This window comes from Platichthys flesus, chromosome 2, assembly GCF_949316205.1.
Source record: "Platichthys flesus chromosome 2, fPlaFle2.1, whole genome shotgun sequence".
Lineage (NCBI taxonomy): Eukaryota > Metazoa > Chordata > Actinopteri > Pleuronectiformes > Pleuronectidae > Platichthys > Platichthys flesus.
Genome location: NC_084946.1, coordinates 18,705,796 through 18,725,137, shown reverse-complemented (window position 1 = coordinate 18,725,137; position 19,342 = coordinate 18,705,796). Strand labels below are relative to the sequence as shown.

General features: G+C 44.0%; 2 protein-coding genes across 2 annotated transcripts in view; both read left to right on the top strand.

Annotated features, from left to right (window-relative positions):
- The first annotated feature begins 782 nt into the window (after positions 1–782).
- Positions 783–9,696, top strand: tmem51b (transmembrane protein 51b). The gene is made up of 4 exons (XM_062404308.1): positions 783–1,084; positions 1,638–1,739; positions 7,336–7,747; positions 8,166–9,696. Exons 3-4 carry the CDS (start codon positions 7,338–7,340, stop codon positions 8,620–8,622), a joined length of 867 nt encoding a protein of 288 aa, XP_062260292.1. The 5' UTR covers positions 783–1,084; positions 1,638–1,739; positions 7,336–7,337; the 3' UTR covers positions 8,623–9,696.
- Positions 9,697–10,951: 1,255 nt separating this feature from the next.
- skib (v-ski avian sarcoma viral oncogene homolog b) overlaps positions 10,952–19,342 on the top strand; it is a 31,162-nt gene continuing 22,771 nt past the window's right edge. The window contains exon 1 of the mRNA XM_062404299.1: positions 10,952–12,598. Within this exon, the coding sequence (XP_062260283.1) occupies positions 11,705–12,598 (894 nt within the window). The 5' untranslated portion in view covers positions 10,952–11,704. The remainder of the gene's footprint in view (positions 12,599–19,342) is intronic.

Sequence of the window (19,342 nt, the reverse complement as noted above, 5' to 3'; positions counted from 1 at the left end):
GAGGTAGACATACATTTGGGTAGTAGAACATACACAGGATGTTCCCCATCTTGTCCTAAGTTCTATAATGGGGAAGTTTAGTTAGAGGTAATGATGTCTGATCTACTGAGCAGCCACATGTCTGTCATACTACTGCCATACAAGCCAGTCAGATTTACCTTTAGCCTTAGCGTACCCTCAAGTTCGGCTTGTATCATTGCTTGCAAGGCCAAAGCAGCTGATGACGCTAATGTACACAACTTAAATGATTTACCTATAATCTGCTTGTGGCCGTTAACACCTGAAAACAGTTACTGGCTCAATGAATCTAGAATCTAGAATCTGAAGACCACAACATTGTTTCAACTGCTGGTTTCTACCTCAACGGAGCACAACCACAGACAGCTTGCAAAGAAAACGGTGACAGGGAGTTGTATTGATATTTACACAATCATCATTACCGATAAGATAATACTTTAGTTACCGTTGTTACATTTTTTTCTCTTATGTGACAGTAAATTAGATGTGCTATGTTTTAATTTTTTTAAGTAAAACATAAATTGAGGAACTTGAATTGAATCTTAACTTAAGTTGACTTAATCTATGCACTTACCTACTATACTTAACTACTTAACAACTTTACTTAACTCTAATACTTAACAGCTTCACTTAAATACTTAACTTGACTTAAGCTAAACTCAACTTTTATTCGGTATTAATTTCAATGTATTTCAACTCCTTTGTGTCAGTCACCAGCGGAAGGAGCAGGGAGGAGCACTAGGACCGGGGGGAGAACAGGTGACAGTCCCGCTTTACAAACAGGAGAGGGAGGAGGTTGGTCTGCGGCTGGAACTTGAACAAAGTCCCTGAGAACTAAAGTTCAGCGGGGCGGTAAATTATTATAGAATCAAACCGACTGTGTGGTTTCTTAAAAGTGGATCCTGAGCCCAGCCGCACGGGACCGTCGGTTGCTCTTTGTGTGTCTGTGGTTTGTTCCTGTTTTCGCTGAGTGTGAGTCTGATCTTCCTGAAAACACCTGCGTGCTTCAGGTAACTCCCCGATGAAGAGGGAAGTGTGAGGAGCCTGGGCGGAGAGGAAGGAGAAGGTGAGGCCGCTGGTCACCTCCATGATTTACCAGTTCGAGCTGGTGGGTGGATGCTGGTTTTGATAGTTTTGTCTCAGGTGTTTTAATCAGAGGAGTTTGTGGACAGGTAAGATGTCCCTGTGGAGGGGCAGTTCCTCTCTCTCTCTCTCTCAGCTCCTCCCCACACACAATGTGAGCACACACACGCACACACACACTCTTACACTATTTTAAACTTGACTTCTCCTGCTCCAGCACTGGGTCACTGGTTGAGCTGTTATGGTTTACTCCTGTATTATGGTTTACTCCTGAATTAGCACCAGTGGCCTGTTCTTTACTGGTTAAAGTGCCTTTTTTTACATTCTGGAAATGTGCTTATGTTGAAGAGGACACACCAATGCTCGGTGTGTCCCTGCACCGGAGACGAAGGTCGTGCTGTGGCATGTTGTCTGTCCGGTGCTGCTGTATTACATGTCCTGATTGATGTGGGCCTGCAGGGACCAAGGCCCTCAAATGGCAGCAAAACCCAGAAATCTGTCAGCGTTCATTCACCTGCTGACGATCTGTTCCACAGTTTGTTCACCTGAGGATCAAACCCTGGATGCAGCCGTCTGTACTGTAGCTGGAGGAAGTCAAGAGCAAGTCAAGTTCCACTCAAGACCAAGACAACGTTCAGGTAAGGACAGGAAAAGGTTTTACTTATAGGTGCATAAAGTTTAAAGTTTCATTTATACTCGTGGGACAAGGAAACAGCCAGAATCAGAGGGATACAAGTAAATGGAAACCAATACAGAGTAAATATAACTTGGTTAATGTTGTGGTTAGGTTAAGATGCATTGAATTAATTTGCGAGAGGAGTTTCGATTTATAAATCTTCAATTATTTCTACAATGAAAAATATTACTTTTTTTCATTTCTAGATTTTACGATGTATAAACTTTGACACAATTATATTGAAGGCAGGTTTTAGTTTGCTGAAAATGTCAGAGTATCATGATGGTCCAATGTTCAGTTGACCGTAAAGTAGACCACCAGACTCCGGACTAGAGTTCAGCGATTTACTCAACTTCTGGTAAATAATGACATCCGCAGACTTTATCCACAACAAATGCATGTTGGTCACTGCGCCTGTTTCATAGAGACTTTGGTTATTGCTGGACAGCATCAACCAAATCACCAGAGTAAGTACTGCAGTGAATGATTGATACAGTACAAATAACCATCAGGTATTTTACCATTGGTATATTTGAACATACATACATACGTACTTCATACTACATCCAGTATATATGTATGTTCAGGTTTGAATCAGGGATGAAACAGTCCAGCTTATTCTTTCCTTATACTGATATAAATATCAATCTAATGCCAGCATTTATGTAAACTAACATGAGGTCACGGATAACACAAGTGTGCACTCAGCTATGGATGAATGAATGAATGGTGACAGAGATGTGTTTTAATGATAACGACACATAACCTATTAAATTTTGATAAGTCCTTTCTGAAGTGCTATATTAGCTGATATCCATTTAGTATTGGCACCGATAGTGATCCAGCCTATTGGATCAATTTATCCTCATGACATAGTGCACAGAGTGTCATGTTTTGTATCCTCAAATAAGAGCATGGATGCTAGGACTGTACAATATTGCTGGAATCAACACCATTGTATGTATATGAATATTGTCTGTCATCAATATACGATTATGTTACAAATTAGTGTAAAGTTATTTACAATTAGTGTATTTTGATATTTAATACAAGGACTGTGCTTCGGTATTATAGATTATAGCAGACTCCAGGTTCTCTTACAGAACCTGCTTGCTCTGGAGCTTTCGTCCGTATCACATGGTTCAAATCAGCAGTTTGTGTTTGATGACATGTTCTGAACTGTTGATGTTGAAGCTGGTCACAGTTCGGATCATCTCTTTAGACCTGAGACTGTTTTGTCATCGGGTGTCAACATTAACCAGTCAAACTCAACAAAGTCAATTACCCATAAAATAACGTAATTATCTGAAACCATAACATATGATAATATCACTGCAACAGGATTCTTCTGAAAGTTAACTAACAACATTTCCCAAGTTATTGCCTTTCATGCTTTTTATTTATTCATAGAACTGAAATCCTTGGAAGAAGTTTCCCCTGGCAGCACTGATCTTCAAATTGCTGAGCCTCATCTTTTTTAACTCGGTCACAGTGAGCGCAGATATTTTAATGTAAAAGAGTCGTTTAGTGACAAAACGCTGAACCAGCAGAAAGTAGAGGATTTAAACATCTGCAGGAGGAGACGGAAACACCTGCTTCAGCCTCACAAGGCAATTCGCCGCTTTGCTGAGGCCTGTGTATCAATTATACCTTCAATAGACGAGTGATCATTTATTGTTCCTCTAATTTTTCTCTCCCGGCCTCTTTGAGTCATGCATACCCTACACTCAGGACCCCTGGCTTAACATCCGTGCCTCCCTGTCCCTCACATCATTTCTATGTCGGAACACTGTGCCAGGAGCTAAATTGCAGGGTGTGCTCCGCATGAAGGGTTGGACTAATTAACCGGAATTTATGCATCCTGAGTGTCGTGCGTGAAATACTCCTTTAAATCCTGAATGAAAAGTTCTTCATTTAACGCATGAAGTCTTTTTAACTTTGTGTCCTGCCCTGAGAACAGAGCAGCAGGTTATTGGTATGAGGACAGATGCTTGAGATATTAACTTTATATCTATCTATTTATTAGCCTTGAATATGAGGCCATATAAAGAGATTATCTTATTCAGAATTAATTGAGCAGAATTAATTTATGCATTGGACGTTGTTGAATTGTTATTTTTACTGGCTGCTGTGACTATAGATTTGTTTTTCTATTTTCTGATCCTTCACAATTTATCATACTGGACATAAAAGGCACGGTCAAACTGCTATTGATCTTATAATGATCTCACACAGAGGGTGTCATTGTGTTACTTCCTGTACAATGAAAATGAGAAGGACCTGGATAACTGACCACATTTCTATTAAAGTCAGATCTCTTAGAGGATATGACAATGTTCAAGGACATGCTTTAAGAATATTGATCGGGATAGTATTAAGGATAGTTGGGACATAGACATAGAATGTAATTTTCTTCAGGTTTCAGAGAAAATTACTCTATTAAAGGAAATGAAAGCGGAGTTCAGCCTTGAATAAATTGATACATTCTGGACACTATACATTTGAGAATTAATACATTTCAGATTTCTAATTAAACACAAAAACCATGGAAATAAAATGCACAGAATGGTAGACAAAGGCAATTTCCATATCTGACAAAATCCTAATTTTAAATAATAATAATAATACATTTTATTTGGAGGCGCCTTTCAAGTCACCCAAGGTCACCTTACAATAAGATAATACAGGATAAAAGATAAAAGCATGAAAGATAACAACAACATTAAAACAGAACATCAACATAAAAACGAAAAAATGAACCATAGTTCTGAATTTCTATGGATCTCTAAGCTTTGATAAAGCCAAGCTTGCTTATAACTTAAAGAGTTTTCACAACCATAGCAAGTGACTTAGTGCAGAAGCCTTCAGCCTCTATGTGAAATCTCTGGTGAAAAAGTGTTACAAGTCTGAGGAGATCAGGGAAGAGCAGTTTTCTTTTACGCAGATAACAACTACAAAAATCACTTAAACACTTAAGGGCTCCGATATTTCCAACGTTATTGCCCCGGAGGCCGTCCTAGCTGAGTTCCAGGCAGAGGCTGAAGAGGTTATTGCTCCCTGTTTCACACACTTGATAAATCTTTTAATTTCCCACTCAAAGGGCCCCCAGGAATTTTCCATCTTACATATTCTGGCAGGTATGCATCGGAATCCCAAAGTTGTTCGCTGTGGTGTCCCCCAAGGAACATAATTGGTCCTTTTATTTTTCTTATTGTGAATTACATTAATGATATGTAGGCAGCGATGAGATCATTAAGCTTTGTTAGTTAGTTTTACTATTTAGCAATCACTTTGTAAAGAGCTCCAAAACATAAGCAGTTGGTCATATAACAAAAAGCTCTGGTTGTACAAAACTGAATGTAATGTTTCAAGAACAAGACTGAACTGAGGGAATCGTCCAGTTATTTCGTTGAATGTGATACAAATACATAGGACTATTACTTGTGTGAGGTGGAACCACGTCTATCCAGATCCAGAGGGTCTTCTCCCTCATCGTCATTTAGAATGTCAATTAAGAGACAAAAATTTACAAATTCTTGGATAACAAAACAATAGTAGATATGTTAACATGGCCATGAATTTTCTGATATAATCCAGAGAAAGACAAATGTCTGAATAGGACACTGACATGTAAACAGCATTTTTCTGATTCCCTTTACCTAAATAATGTCGCACTCGGAAGAAGCAATAATCAAATCAAGACATGTGGAGTATTCTGATCTTAGTCACATTATGTGGACATGTCTCAGTCACAGTATCACGTCTTATTGGGGTTTTGACAGCTTACTGCGACATCGACTTAGCGCAGTGACCAAATGTTTGATGACGCATGCCCTGAGTTGGAGTGTAAACAGGTAGTCGGATGCAACGTTGACATGAGTCATATCAGACTATGCTTTGTAAATGGGAATATGATTGGAATATTCTATCAGCCACTCATGTAAACATCACAATAGAAATATTTATTACTCCAGCTGGAAATAGTGGTGACTCTAAAATAACCCAATATAATGACGTCCGTCCTTCATCTCGGTCCACGAGCGGAGATGAGCCCAAGATATTTTCAGCAATGAATGGGCTCCCTGTTGAAGGTAGAGTTCATCTGTCAAAACCTGTCCTGGTTTATTTGAGTATTTTCTGTTTGTTGGTGACATTAGTCCTGGTATATGTAGGTGTACATGTTGGGTTGAATCTCTTTCTGTAGGTCAACTGTTGAAACATTCACATTATAAGCTTCACAATCCATATTTTTGTATGGTTGCTGTATTGCATTCCATTTTAATGATCTATTACCTCCACTGTGTCATATTGTTATTTTCGTAATAAATGTGTGTAAGTGATATATTTGCATGAGATGGAGCGACGCTTGCGAGCTGGTTTCAGGCAGCCGACTCGAATCGTGTGACATACATCATGTGACATACCTCGCTCTCCACAATCATATATAATGCACACCCACCTTATCAGGCAGTGTGTTTAAGCAGAAAAAAATCCCCATCACTCCCTTTGCCTGCACCGCACCTGCGTCAGTATTGCTGCCAGTTGCTTCAGCCCCTCCACCATCCCAGCATCCACCTGTAGACTCTGACGAGGTGGGGGGGGGGGGGGGGGGGGTAATAAGCATCATATCAATATAATCTTACTCGGGGGTTCGTAAAAGTTGGAGCCTAGATGCCAAACACAAACACATGTTCTACTGTTGCAATCAACATTGGAAGGGGAGTTGTCTGACTGAATTGGGGTTACGCTGCTAAATACCATCACCCTTACATGAACATTTTTGCGTCCATTCTTCGAGTGTGAGTCATTCCTGTCCACGGTTCAGCCTCTCAGGTTTATGTTTGTCATGTTAAGACATGTGTGGGCCTTCTTCCGGCTGCACTTGTTTCCTCATAACCTGTTTTCTCCCCTCACTGCTGTCACACTAGTTCTGCTCTAGATGTAGCAGCCTCAATGCTACGAGGTGCATGAGGCAGCTGTTCTGGTAACAAGGACTTGCATCTTCTGTGAAGGCTTTGGTGCAGCAGGAGGCGGGTTGTGTGTTAGGCAGAAGTATACAGAGCGTGTGGTGTTAGAGATGAATATCCGTGATCAGTCATATCAACACTGAAGGTTAATACTTCTGTGCCGGCCTGATGTGAATCCTTATTGAAGCATTAGCTGGATTGGGTAAATCAAACTCTAAAGAGTCAGGCACTTCCTCTGAAATCTGTTCCTCTTGAAAGAGCAATTCATGGTTTCTATTGTCATATTTTCTAGAATCATACAGGGATTTTCTCTTACTTTGATGCACCTGATATTTTCTCATAAGATACTTCCTGTATATTAGAAAATGGTTTCACAGTTGTAAGGAAGTCTGCAGAATAAAAGAGGCACAAACCAGAAAGGAATCTCTTCAGTTTGCTTAATGGCAGAGCAATGTACAGCTATGACCCATCTTTGTAGGCATCTGACTTATCTCAGAGGTTTATAGTAGAAGAGTTTCCAGTTAGATCTGTTTACTGATCCTTGTCTCTGGTATCATATCTTTATCTTTGTCTCTGTCGTTTGTCTTTTAGGGATGTGTTCCAATCGCAGTCGATGTGGCGGCAACAACCGTGCCAACCGGTCCGGCTCAGAGGGCACCAGTTCAGGCGCCCACTACGCCCTGTGCGCCCTGGGAGTCGGACTGATTGCCCTGGGTGTCGTCATGATTGTGTGGACTGTTATACCCACAGATGGAGAGAAATCGGACGAGCCCTCCAATCATTCAGGCAACTCCACCGCAGGATCAGATGAGGAGGGCGGAGACGAGGAGGCAACTGACCACACAAAGTCTTCGTCCGTGGCGATGGTGCTGGTCGGGGTAGGAGCAGTCATGCTGCTGCTGTCCCTTTGCCTCGGTCTGAGGAGCAAGAGGAGAGCACGCAACAGACCTACACCACCTGTGGCGGCGGGAGGCACCCTCCTGAACCACGTGGCTGCAGAAGAGTGAGTGCTTCATGATTTAGCTGTTGTTTAACACTTTTACTTTTCTTAGATGTTCTGAGAACTTCCAGTGCTGCTGCGATTAAGAATATTTGGAAATATAATAAACTTATTCTTCAACATTTTTAAGCCATTTGTGGATTTAAATATTCCACTTTTAGAAACTGAAAATTCCTTACTCGCATGAAAGTAGCCTTTCTTATTTGACTCAGGAATTATTGTGGCAAAGACTTCTCAAAGAAATGACAATGAAAAACACAGATGCAAATGTCAGGATGTCTACAGGCGTCCTTATTAGGAATGTTACATTTAGATTGGCTAATAAACTATATAGCTGTAAATCCGGGGTTTGTCTCTTTCAAGGAAGGTGTCTGGATAAAATCCCACATATTAAACTGACTGAATGTCGTCTCCTTTCCAGACCTGTGGATCCAGTCACATTCACCGTGCCAAGCTATGAGGAGGTCATCGGCAGTAACGACTACCCCGTCCGTCAAAGTAACCTTCGCAACAGCACCTCCCAGCTGCCCTCTTACGAGGACATCATAGCAGCCGTGGAAAATGAGGGTGCGGACACCACAGACAATCCCACGGAGGACACCCCTCTTAGTGGGTCCACAGCAGCTCCCATCGAGCCCGCTGCTGAGGCCGCCCAGGCCGACCCTCCTGGCCTGACCAGTAACCCCAGCCTGCCAACCCGTAGCACCAGCCGGGCCAGCCGCTTGCTCCGGCCCCTGCGGGTGAGGAGGATCAAGTCGGACAAATTGCACCTGAAGCACTTCCGCCTCCAGATCCGTACCCCCACACAGAATCCGGTAACAATTGAACCCATCACTCCGCCACCGCAGTATGATAATAAGATGCCTGAGTTACCGTAGGAGCTCTTCCCTCATTTCTCCCACACTGTCTGTTCCTGATGAATCCAAAAAGCTCAGCCTTAAAAGGACTAATGATACATTTTGAAAGCCCATGTTCTAGGTTGGTATTAAACAGGTTAACTGTGGCTGCGAGCAGTGTGACGCAGGCCGTGCAGACACTTTCCTGAGATGAGAATATTTTCAAAGTTAATATCTAATTCTTTATCTGTGAAGCGTGTGATTGGCATATTTATTCTGTTATAATGCATCGGCTTGAAATGGCCCACTTTCACATTTGAGATTATTTTAAGCTTGTCAAACAAAGGGCAGCCTCTCAGTTTTATTTAATATCCAGTCTTTTTTCACCTCAGCTGGATTTATATTGTTGTATTTTGAGTTTGATTAGTGTTGAACTGTGGTAAACTTTAAGCCATGGCTTGCATTTCAGAAAGGGGTAAAAGGGAAACTAAATAATTTGCATTGGTATTAATGTATCATCAGTGTCAGATGCACCACTTGTTTGTGATTTGAAACCGAAGAAAATGCACTGAGGCCAAAAACTTTGTGACAAAACTTATCTTTATAAATGTTTGTTGTTGTTTGTTTAAACTGTCTTGTTTAAAAGGAACTTGTTCTAATTACCTTTGTAGATACAGATATCATGAGAAGAAAAATATTATATGGAACAGTAAAACCAGAAGTAAACTACTGATTATTTTAGTACGGGCTGTGGTATTAAATGTGCGTTGCTTCGAGATTTTAAATACTTTAAATGTTGAAATCCCTTTGAATAAGTGTTTTTCTCTTTCCTCCAGGATCATGTCCAGCTTTTATTTTTTTTTGCAAAATGTCAAACTACATAACTTAAATTGTAATTATTCAGTAGACCATTTTTCATCAATGCAATGTACGGTCACAACAAATTGCTCTATTAAATACAGATTAAATCACCATCACTGCCATTCAAACACACAAATAAATTATTGCTGCATTTTCTGATGATTTATTTTTTATTTGCCTGCTCAAGAGAGCGGCTTATTATCAGAGAGAGAGATGTTGTCTTTATACTTTCAGTTAATAAAATCTAACTGTAGATTCCTGCTTTGTTCTTTGTATTGTGGCACCGTGACGAACTCTCCATGTATTCAAATAGTTTAGTCCCAATTTGTCTCTACACCTTTGCATCTATTTCCATGTCGTCTTAATAGTCGTTGACTGAAAGTTAGTGACCCCTAGTGGTTAAAAAGGGTAAAAGACTTATGTGAGTTGAAACTTTGCTCCAGATCTTTTGTATTTGAACTGAGTGGGTTCTTTATTATAATAAGAATAAATGAGAATATAATAGTTGTACCATTACTGCTGATATGTATAAGGGGAGACGATATGGATATAAAGAAGAATGTGAAGAGTAAGAACAGGCGTCTTGATGACTACCAGTCTTCCCATCATAATTTAATTTATTGTATAGGGTTTATATAACTACAACAGTGGTTTTTAATTTGTTTCAGATTTTAAATGCCATTCAACCCTCATGTATAGTAAAACCTCCAGTGGCAAATGCATTTTACTGTATTTTACTCTTTTTACTCTGCTGTTATTTTAACTTCATGTTGCGGTTTGGTGGGAGTCTATTTTTTCTAAGTAAAAAAGAAAACCATGGTTCAGGTTTGACCCATAAAATAATGTGGCTGTGGGTTGATGCTAATCACATCTGAAGTGCGCCTTGCACAGTAAAATACATGTATACCTGGAGGTTATTTTAAATTTCCATATACATATGGGTTGAATTTAATGCACATATGGAAGTGGGCTCAATATAAAGAAGAAAGAAAAGGGTATCAGCATTAAAACATGAATCGATCGGATCAGAGGCGATATTACAGAATTATTTCAAGTAGATGTGCATGTACCTTTATTAACACTAAAAACACTGTCATCACGTTTCCATTGATGGAGGAAGTATACAGATATTTTACTTGTGTACCAATAAAATAGTTTACAAATAAAAGTCCTGTACTGAATGTTAATGAAAAATGTTCTAGTACAAGTATTAGCAGACAAATGTATAACATAAATATAAAGTGCATTACACAATATATATGTATATGCATTGTGCAAGTCGAAGTTCAATCAAGATGTTAATTTGGTGTTAAATTACATATTGAACTTATTTATTTTGTGTGTAAATTCTTATGAAGCATATGAAATGTTACAAAGTAAAAGCACTCTTTCTTTCAGAATTCTGTGAAGTACAGGACATGTTGACCTCTGGCTCCTGTCTGTGCGCATGAAACATTTCTTTCCATCGCTCGTTTCCCCTGTTTCCAGTTTGACCTTCAGCAGAATATTTAATCATCTCGTTTTAAATTCACGCGTTCAGGCAAAAGTGAGCTTTCTGCTGAATAAAGGCAAAAGTGCTGATTCTTTCAAGGCCGAGGCGAAACATTTGAAGTCGCGAAAGTTTATTTTTATATTTCCAGCATCAACTATATTTTCCTAATCTCCACCCTCGCCTCGGTTTCAGAGGGATTTTTTTTTTCTTTTTTTCTTTTCCTTTTTTTCTATGTGCAGCTGCCATGTAGCAGAGGGAGGACCAGCTGGCGGAGGGAAGAGCCAGCCCGGGGAGTCAGTCACATTCCTGGCTGGGATTCAATGACTGAACCAGACACAAACAAACAGAGAGGGCGAGCGAGAGAGAGAGAGAGAGGAAGAGAGAGCGAGAAGGAGAGAGAGAGAGAGAGAGAGAGGGGGGGAGACGGACTGAGAGTACGCCAGACTGAGCAGACGAGCCGTATTCCGGGCGCACATTTTGGAGTGCGTAAAACCGCACGGGCGCACGGAAACACGCTATTGCGCGTTGGATAACACGACTTTTTCGAATCTCGGGAGTTGCCGACTTCAGCTCCGCCCGGCGACAGGAACTGGTTCACGTGAATTCAGCAGCCCTCGGGTTTTTCTGAATGGACGCGCTGGGAAGCTTCTCCGGTGACATGGAAATGCTTGTTGTTGAGCGTGTGGCCGGATGCTGAGGACGCCCGATCCGAGAAGTCGAATCCATCTTTCATTTTGAGTTTTTGAACTCCGGTTCGTGAGCGGCTACAACATGGAGGGCACCAGCTTCCAGCCCCATCCCGGACTTCAGCAAACTCTCAAGCAGTTTCATCTGAGTTCCAGGCGCTCGCTCGGCGGACCGGCCGCGTTCTCCGCCCGGTGGCACCAGGACTCGCTCTTCGGCAAAGATGTCGAATCCGCCGAGATGATGCTCACCATGCCGCCGCAGACGCCTCCGGTGATGTCCGGTCCACTTTTCATCCCGTCCGACCGCTCCACGGAGAGGTGCGAGACGGTGCTGGAGCGGGAGCCCATCTCCTGCTTCGTGGTGGGCGGCGAGAAGCGGCTGTGCCTGCCCCAGATCCTCAACAGCGTCCTGAGAGACTTCTCGCTCCAGCAGATCAACTCGGTGTGCGACGACCTGCACATCTACTGCTCCCGGTGCACGGCGGACCAGCTGGAGATCCTCAAAGTGGTGGGGATCCTGCCCTTCTCGGCCCCGTCCTGCGGGCTGATCACGCAGACGGATGCCGAGCGCCTGTGCAACGCGCTCATCTACGGCGGCTCGTACCCGCCTCACTGCAACAAGGAGTTCGGCTCCCTGGAGCTGGAGCGCACCGAGCGGAGCTTCAAGGTCTACCACGAGTGTTTCGGCCGCTGCAAGGGCTTGTTCGTCCCGGAGCTGTACACCGGCCCGAGTGCAGCCTGCGTCCAGTGCATGGACTGCAGACTCATGTTCCCCCCTCACAAGTTTGTGGTGCACAGTCACAAGAGACTCGAGAACCGGACAGTCCACTGGGGGTTCGACTCGGCCAACTGGCGGGCCTATATGCTCCTGGACCCGGACTACAGCGGCAAAGAGGAGAAGAGTCACCTGGAGCAGCTGCTTAAAGAGGCAAAAGGAAAATATGATGTGACGCGCAAGCTGTCCAGTAAATACTGCAGAGTAAGTCTACTTCACCTCGTTATTAACCATCACTCTTCCAGGAATGTCAAATTAGATTTTGTTTGTATTGCTACATGTGGATTTTCTAACAGCCCCAAGCCTCCCAACAACAACTGCATTCATTAACATTCATTTCTGGGATGGGGGGGGGGCTCCTCCTCATTAGACCTGGTCTCTGTCTGCTCTGATTGATTGTTTGCAGCTTGTATCTTGTGCAAGTGTGGCCAGTGTTATTAGGGGGGACAGAACAGATAATGCAAATCACATGTCACATCACATCTTTCTGAGTATGTCCCGCTCTACTCCTGCACAGTGAAACACCTTATAAACACACACTCACCTCATATATGTCTGAGAAAAGGTGACAGCGAAGCCTCCAAGCATCAGCTGACAACCCTGAGCACCCATACCCATCCTCCAACCCCCCCCCACTACCACCACCTCCAACCCCCCAGGGTTAGCCAAGGGCATCTGCATTATGATAAATGGAGTCCCGATGATATATTTTATTAGAGTGAGAGGGGAGAGGGGGCAGGGGGAGCCCATTATGGTGACACGCGGTGGGGAAGGGGGATAAGAGTTTAATGAGGTTTGGGATATGGAAATGTGTGCGCGTGTGTGTGGGGGTGTGTGTGTGTGTGTGTGTGTGTCCGGGCCTGGACAGGAGAAGATATGTTTTTGCCTTCCAGGCTCTCCTGCGTGGGTCAGAGTTGTTTAGTACATGGACAAAGGGGCCAGGAGCAGAGGTGGCTGTTCCTCCGTCACAGAGCAGCTGTTGTGTGGGACTCTGCTAATGACTGGACATCACTGTGCGCATCACCATGGTGCTGCTCCACCAGGAGCCGCAGCCAGAAGATGTGTCACAGGGAAGACCTCGGTACTCTCTTCCTTGAAAGAATCTTCAAGCACCAGAAGAAGGTGGTCAGCGTGAGAAGAGCTGTGGGGTTGCATCTTCTGTGTTTTTTGTTTTCAGTCAAGAGACATTCATGCTGAGCCCCGGAAGGCCTCTCAAGTTGATTTATATCAGGTTTCCTCATGAATTGGATGCAGACTCCTGATAAAAAGTCCCAAAATAACTGTCTGCACTGAAAACGACGGGCACCTGTGGTTAATTTCTCGCAGGCCCTCCTTCATGTTAGATCTTTTTCTCAAGGATGGTGAGCCCTGCGCTGACAGCCTTCGAGCGTGAGCGTGTGTGTGTGTGATACACACATTGTCCTGAGCATCATGGGGGGAGTGGGGCCGGATGCGGTGGTGGAGGGGGCCCGTGCGTGTTTGCTGTGGTTCACTGTCAGTCGTGTCCCAGTTAGCAGACAGGCCTGGTCCTCAGGGAGCTGCACACCAGCGCTCTCCCCATACATCAGGCTGACAGGCCAAGCTGCTGAAAGGCCGGACGGGGGCTCGCAGAACGCGCTCTGGCTCAGCTTACCCACGAAACAAAAAACTCAATGTTATCAGTCCGCCTCAGCCTCCCTCTGATGTAAGAGTGTTTTATTAATAAGACAGAGCCTCAAAGGTTACCTCCTCCTGCCTGTGTCATCCGTCTAGACTCCCACCTCATTCTGCTCTACCTGGGGGTCCGAGTGCGGCCCATCGAGGAGATGCTGAGATGATTAGTGTTAATGGAGCTTTTGTTTTATTAGGAGCTAGTTTTCAAAGTTGATTTTTCTGAAGAGATCTGAGTGGGATTTGGATCGATCCCAGTTGTAATCGCTTAACTCTGGATGTAGAAGTGGTAACCCTTCATAACCAGTCATTTTATTTTAAACCGCAGACTCCTCCTCACTAAAGCAAGGGCCGGATCAGAGGAGGGAGTGAGACCGGTGCACCTTTTGTTTCTGTTCTGCATCAAACCCAGCATTTGGTCATTTAGCCCTTTGCCTAATGTGCAGATGAGGGCAGACTCTTTCATTCAGGAGACGCAGGCTGTTTGAGCCAGGCCTTGACATGTGTCGTCAAAGGGCCGTAACCCCTGACCTCCCCCAAAGACACTGACCCAGCCTTCCCCCATTCTTTTCACACCGTCCAATCATAGGCCCTTGTGTGCAGTCCACTGGCCAGATGGTAGTCTGATAAAGGATGCAGGGATATACAGTGGACAGATAACCAACCCCTAACTCAAATGTGACCTTCTGATAAAACCCAATCGTTTTTATTCCTGCTGTTTATCTTCTATCTTTGGATGATTTGAACAACAGACACCATTAACCAAAAAGGGAGAAATGTACATTTAATAGAAACCCTGAATTTTGAAATTCAAATGACTCGCTCCACTGTGCTGAACCTTGCGTGTTATAATTCAAATGTTAACTTTCTGATTAGCATGAAAATCTTTGAGAAAGAGGATTGGAATTGCAAAAACTTGTTTTCTTAAGCCAAAGTCAAATACTTCTGAGCATTAACTATATGGAAAAAAAAAAAAAAACCTAAGACGTGAGCGCAATGCGATCAGTCATCTGACTGAGTGGAGAGTGAAACGGGGCTCTGGAGGACTGTGTGGGCTCTCCTTAATGGAATGGATATTAAAGCCATTCAACTGAGGCCAATTTATGCTCTTTCTCATCCCATTGTTCTCCTCACTTGATGAAATTTGCCTCCGACCTGCAGCAAACCAATCAAGTGTGTGTCAAAGGGCGAAAGGTTGTGTGCTTTTGGTTATTAGCTGATATTAACAGTGATAGAATGAATTAATGAAAAATATCTCCGCGCCGCGTTCTCTTCCTATGCAGAGGGTGTGTGTATATATGCTTGTGTGGGGGCGTATTTATATACAGCAAGTGTATACGAGTAGGTTTGCATGTAAACAGGCGAGTGTAATGACTGGATCAGCTGTGCGAGCCAGATTAAAATGAGCTCTCTGCAGGCTCATTTCCATTCCCATCTGTCTGCTGACCTCTGGGAAACCATGAAAGCTGACGTGGTGCATGTCTCTGGTCCTTGATGGGCCTGTCTGCCCAGCGTTGACCCAGCCAGCTAAGACCCGACACACCCACAACGCTCAGATAAGCACTGAGTCAGTCTCATTTGGGTCAGGTTGAGCAAAGCATTGAGCATATTTTATGTTATATTGCTCCAGGTGCTGGAAATTCATGTTTTTGGTAGTTTGCTGTAATTCATCTACTTCTTCTTGTCGTTCTCTCTGGGAATCATCATTCTTCTGAGAGCATTTTGCCTGAGCCCATCCCCTCCCCTCCAGCCACATAAAAGACCATCACCTTGTCTCAGCACTGACTGGACGGAGCCTCTTGGCCGGAGCGGGGCAAAGGGGTGTCAGAAGCTCCCAGGGGTTGTGGCCTCCATTCTGGCAGAGGTGACCCCATGTTAAAAGGGTGTCAGCTGGGGTTCTGTCATGGGTGATGTGTGCTAAAGACCTGCCGCCTCCTTTGTCTGAGGGCCGCCCTTTCAGGGGCTGTGAAGTGCAGCCATTTCTCTTTGTTGGGCCCTTGTTTCTCTTAGGTGCTGTGTGGATAGGACTGTAACCTCCAGCCTCTCCCAGGGTGGGAAATCCACGCTTGGGAGTTTGCCATGTCACTGGTTTCCTTGCTGTGGGCTCAAGACAGACAGGAGCCTGCAGTGGTGTCTGCATGTCTGAGAGAGAGAGAGAGAGGATAATACTCTGATGTTATTGGTTAATAATGTGTTTTATTGATTCAGCAGAATCGTATAATGACAAGATGAACTTTCAAAGTTTCTGCTGACCACATTAATGAAAAGTACGTTTTATAAAAATCAATCTAAAGTAGGAATTGAAATTTAGTTTGACACATTAAGAGTTTGGTCGAAGGCAATATATAATGGGATAAAGTTAACTGCTTTTAATATCAGTTTAATTATCTTTACATTTTTTATATTTTGATTCATGTCGATATCAGAAAAATATATTGTGCTGATTGTTATCACATCATATCTCCCTGGAAAATGTTGAATGAAATAGCGAGAACAAAATGGGGGTGTAATGAAATACACTATGAAACACAATTATATGTCGTTATAAACATTTATTTTGAAAAGTACTAGGATACTGATTTATACAAAATTGAGTTGTGCAGAAACGATGTTAGGACTTTACTTCATGCAGCCATTCATTTAAAGTTTTACATATTTACAATAAGTATGAAAAAAACTTGATATTGCAACCTCGACAACTGAAGTAGTACCTGGTTCTATGTCCGATCATTTGAATCAGGTTTTGCACTGTTCGTCTCTGAACCTCCATGACGCTGCACAGTGCTAATGTGTGAAAGACCTTGTGTAGCTTGTATAACTGAGGGAGGAGGATGATTAGTGCTGATCAGTGATGATGAGACCAGGGAGGAGATGAGCTCTGGCTGCGACTGCACTCAACAAGCCAGTCAACAACCCAGCCAGCCAGTCAGCCAGTCAGCCAGTCGCTCGGTTCGTTAGTGGCAGAGCAGATGCCTGTATTGGGTTAGTGTTATTCCACCATCATCATCAATTCCTCCTCGATCACCTCCTGATTTCCAGCTCTGTGATTAAGAGTCAGGCCCATCTGGTGCAGAGACAGGAAATCCTGAAGTCTGCATCTGCTGCTGGCTGAGCTACTAATCTGCTGCAGTCGGAGGGGTGGTGGGGGTTTAAACTCTGATAATCCTACATAACTCCTGGAATGCAGAGACCACAGTGCACATCAGAAGCGTCATCGTCTTTGTACGTCTTCTTCAGGAATCGAACGTAGACTCAACGTCAGCCGCGGCCTCGCTTCTTCCTCCTCCTCTGGCCCACTCGGAGCGTATTCACAATTTATAACCAGTCCCTCTGGAATTTTCTAATTAGAGCATGAATTAGATATACTGCAGAGCGCATGTTGCATGTTACGTGGAGAAACCAACAGAGCAATTGCACAAACCAAATCAAGTGCTTTTCTGATGAGACTTTAGAGGCTGAACACGCGCACAGAATCGCACAATGTATCCTGTTGAATCCTTCCCTCTCTATGACCTAGAGCTCTAAGCTATGCTAGACCACATTGGAGATGTGCTAATGGAGCACCAGCCAGAGCAGAAGTAGGTCCTGCTGGTGCCATATGACAAATCGGCACGCTGCTCTCGCCTACAATCCGCCCACCGACCACCTCCAAAGCTATCAGGAGGATTAGCTCACAGAGCTAAACCAAACAGACTGCTCAGTGTTCAGACAGCATTTGGTCCAAATCGTGTCCGTACCTCCTGTTTCGATCGCCAGCAGATCACAATCGGAGCTGCTATCAGCTCACTTGCTCAACTGGTGCGTTGCCAAGTCGCTTAGCAAGTGCTGTGTGTGGCTGTGTGTGAAGAAAAAAAAAAAGGAGAACGAATGTTTTAGGGATTTACAAGACTCCCGTGCTCTTCGGGATATGCATAATTTATTATAGGATTAGGATGGTTTAGATTAACTTTGAATTCTCCGCCGAGTTCAGAAGACGGTGAAACACGGGAGACGCACAGGGGTGTGAATGTCTGTCTGGTGACAGGGAACCCTGGAAGTCGATCCCGGAGAAACATTTGGCATCGCAGACGTGTTCTGTGTGCAATTGTCGGAGTTGGCAGGTGTGTGTGTGTGTGTGTGGGGGGGGGGGGGGGGTGTACAGTATGTGTGTAATTTCGAGGCCTCTGTCAGAGTCCACGCTTGTTCAGGAAGGACTCACTCTCCGTTGGAGCCTGCTCCGTATGCTTGTGATTGGAGGGTGGCTCTGGTTGCTAAGCAGACCTGCTCTTCCTGTGCTAAATAAGAACTTCATGCTCTCTGGCTGGTGGGCTCAAAGAAGCGCGCCAGAACACACACAGGCTCACAAGCATGCACACACACACACACACACACACACACACACACACACACACACAGTTCTTAGACCTCTAAGTATCAGCACAGAGACCCGAGACCTCACCATCCTCCATTCACTGCCCATCCTCTTTCATTGTGACCTCCACGCTGTGACTCGACGAGTCTCTCTTCCTCCTCCTCCACCTCCTGCTGCTTCTGCTTTCCTCTCTCCAACTCCTCCTCCACTCTGCATCACACACACACACACACACACACACACACACACACACACACACACAGACACACTTCTCCCACAGGTCAGCACTGTATAAAGCTCGCCTCTCCATCACTGAGACCTCCTTGTCTGACACCTCCTCTGCACCACCACCATCACTCACCTCCTCCGTTTGACACCTCCTCAACGATGTAGGACACACACAGACACACACACACACACACACACACACACACACACACACACACACACACACACACACACAAACTCACGCACACAGACGCAGACACAGGCTCTCCTCCTCTTCCTCCTCCATCTCGTATTGCACTCCCCCCACACTGCATTATACTTAGATCTCCACCTCCACTGTAGTGAGCACATGCTCTATCAGTCTGTATTCAGACTGGCCTACATACGCTGCACATGTATCACTGTGTTGTTCCAGGGGTGTGAGGGCTGCTTGTCTAACTTTTGGAAGAGATTAAAAATCACTGTCTATCTTTTTATTATAAGATAGATAGATAGACAGACGAATAGATAGATAGATAGATAAATGGATTGTGCGTCTTTGTCAGGATGACCTCATAACCAGGCTCCATCACCCGCCTCGTTTCAAGAGCCCCCTAAGTGAACAAATGAGTGGGATCCACATTTTCGGCTCCCTCCTGTTTTGCCGTTGCGTCTCTATAGCTGCCTATCATCTCATGTGTCGGCTGAGTGCCGCCAGGACATTGCATCTTAAAATCTGA

Bases quoted from the DNA above. Each gene is read 5' to 3' on its own strand.
- tmem51b (XM_062404308.1), top strand. From the start codon at position 7,338: ATGTGTTCCAATCGCAGTCGATGTGGCGGCAACAACCGTGCCAACCGG. The intron at 7,748-8,165 runs GTGAGTGCTTCA...TCTCCTTTCCAG, and splicing joins AACCACGTGGCTGCAGAAGA to ACCTGTGGATCCAGTCACAT.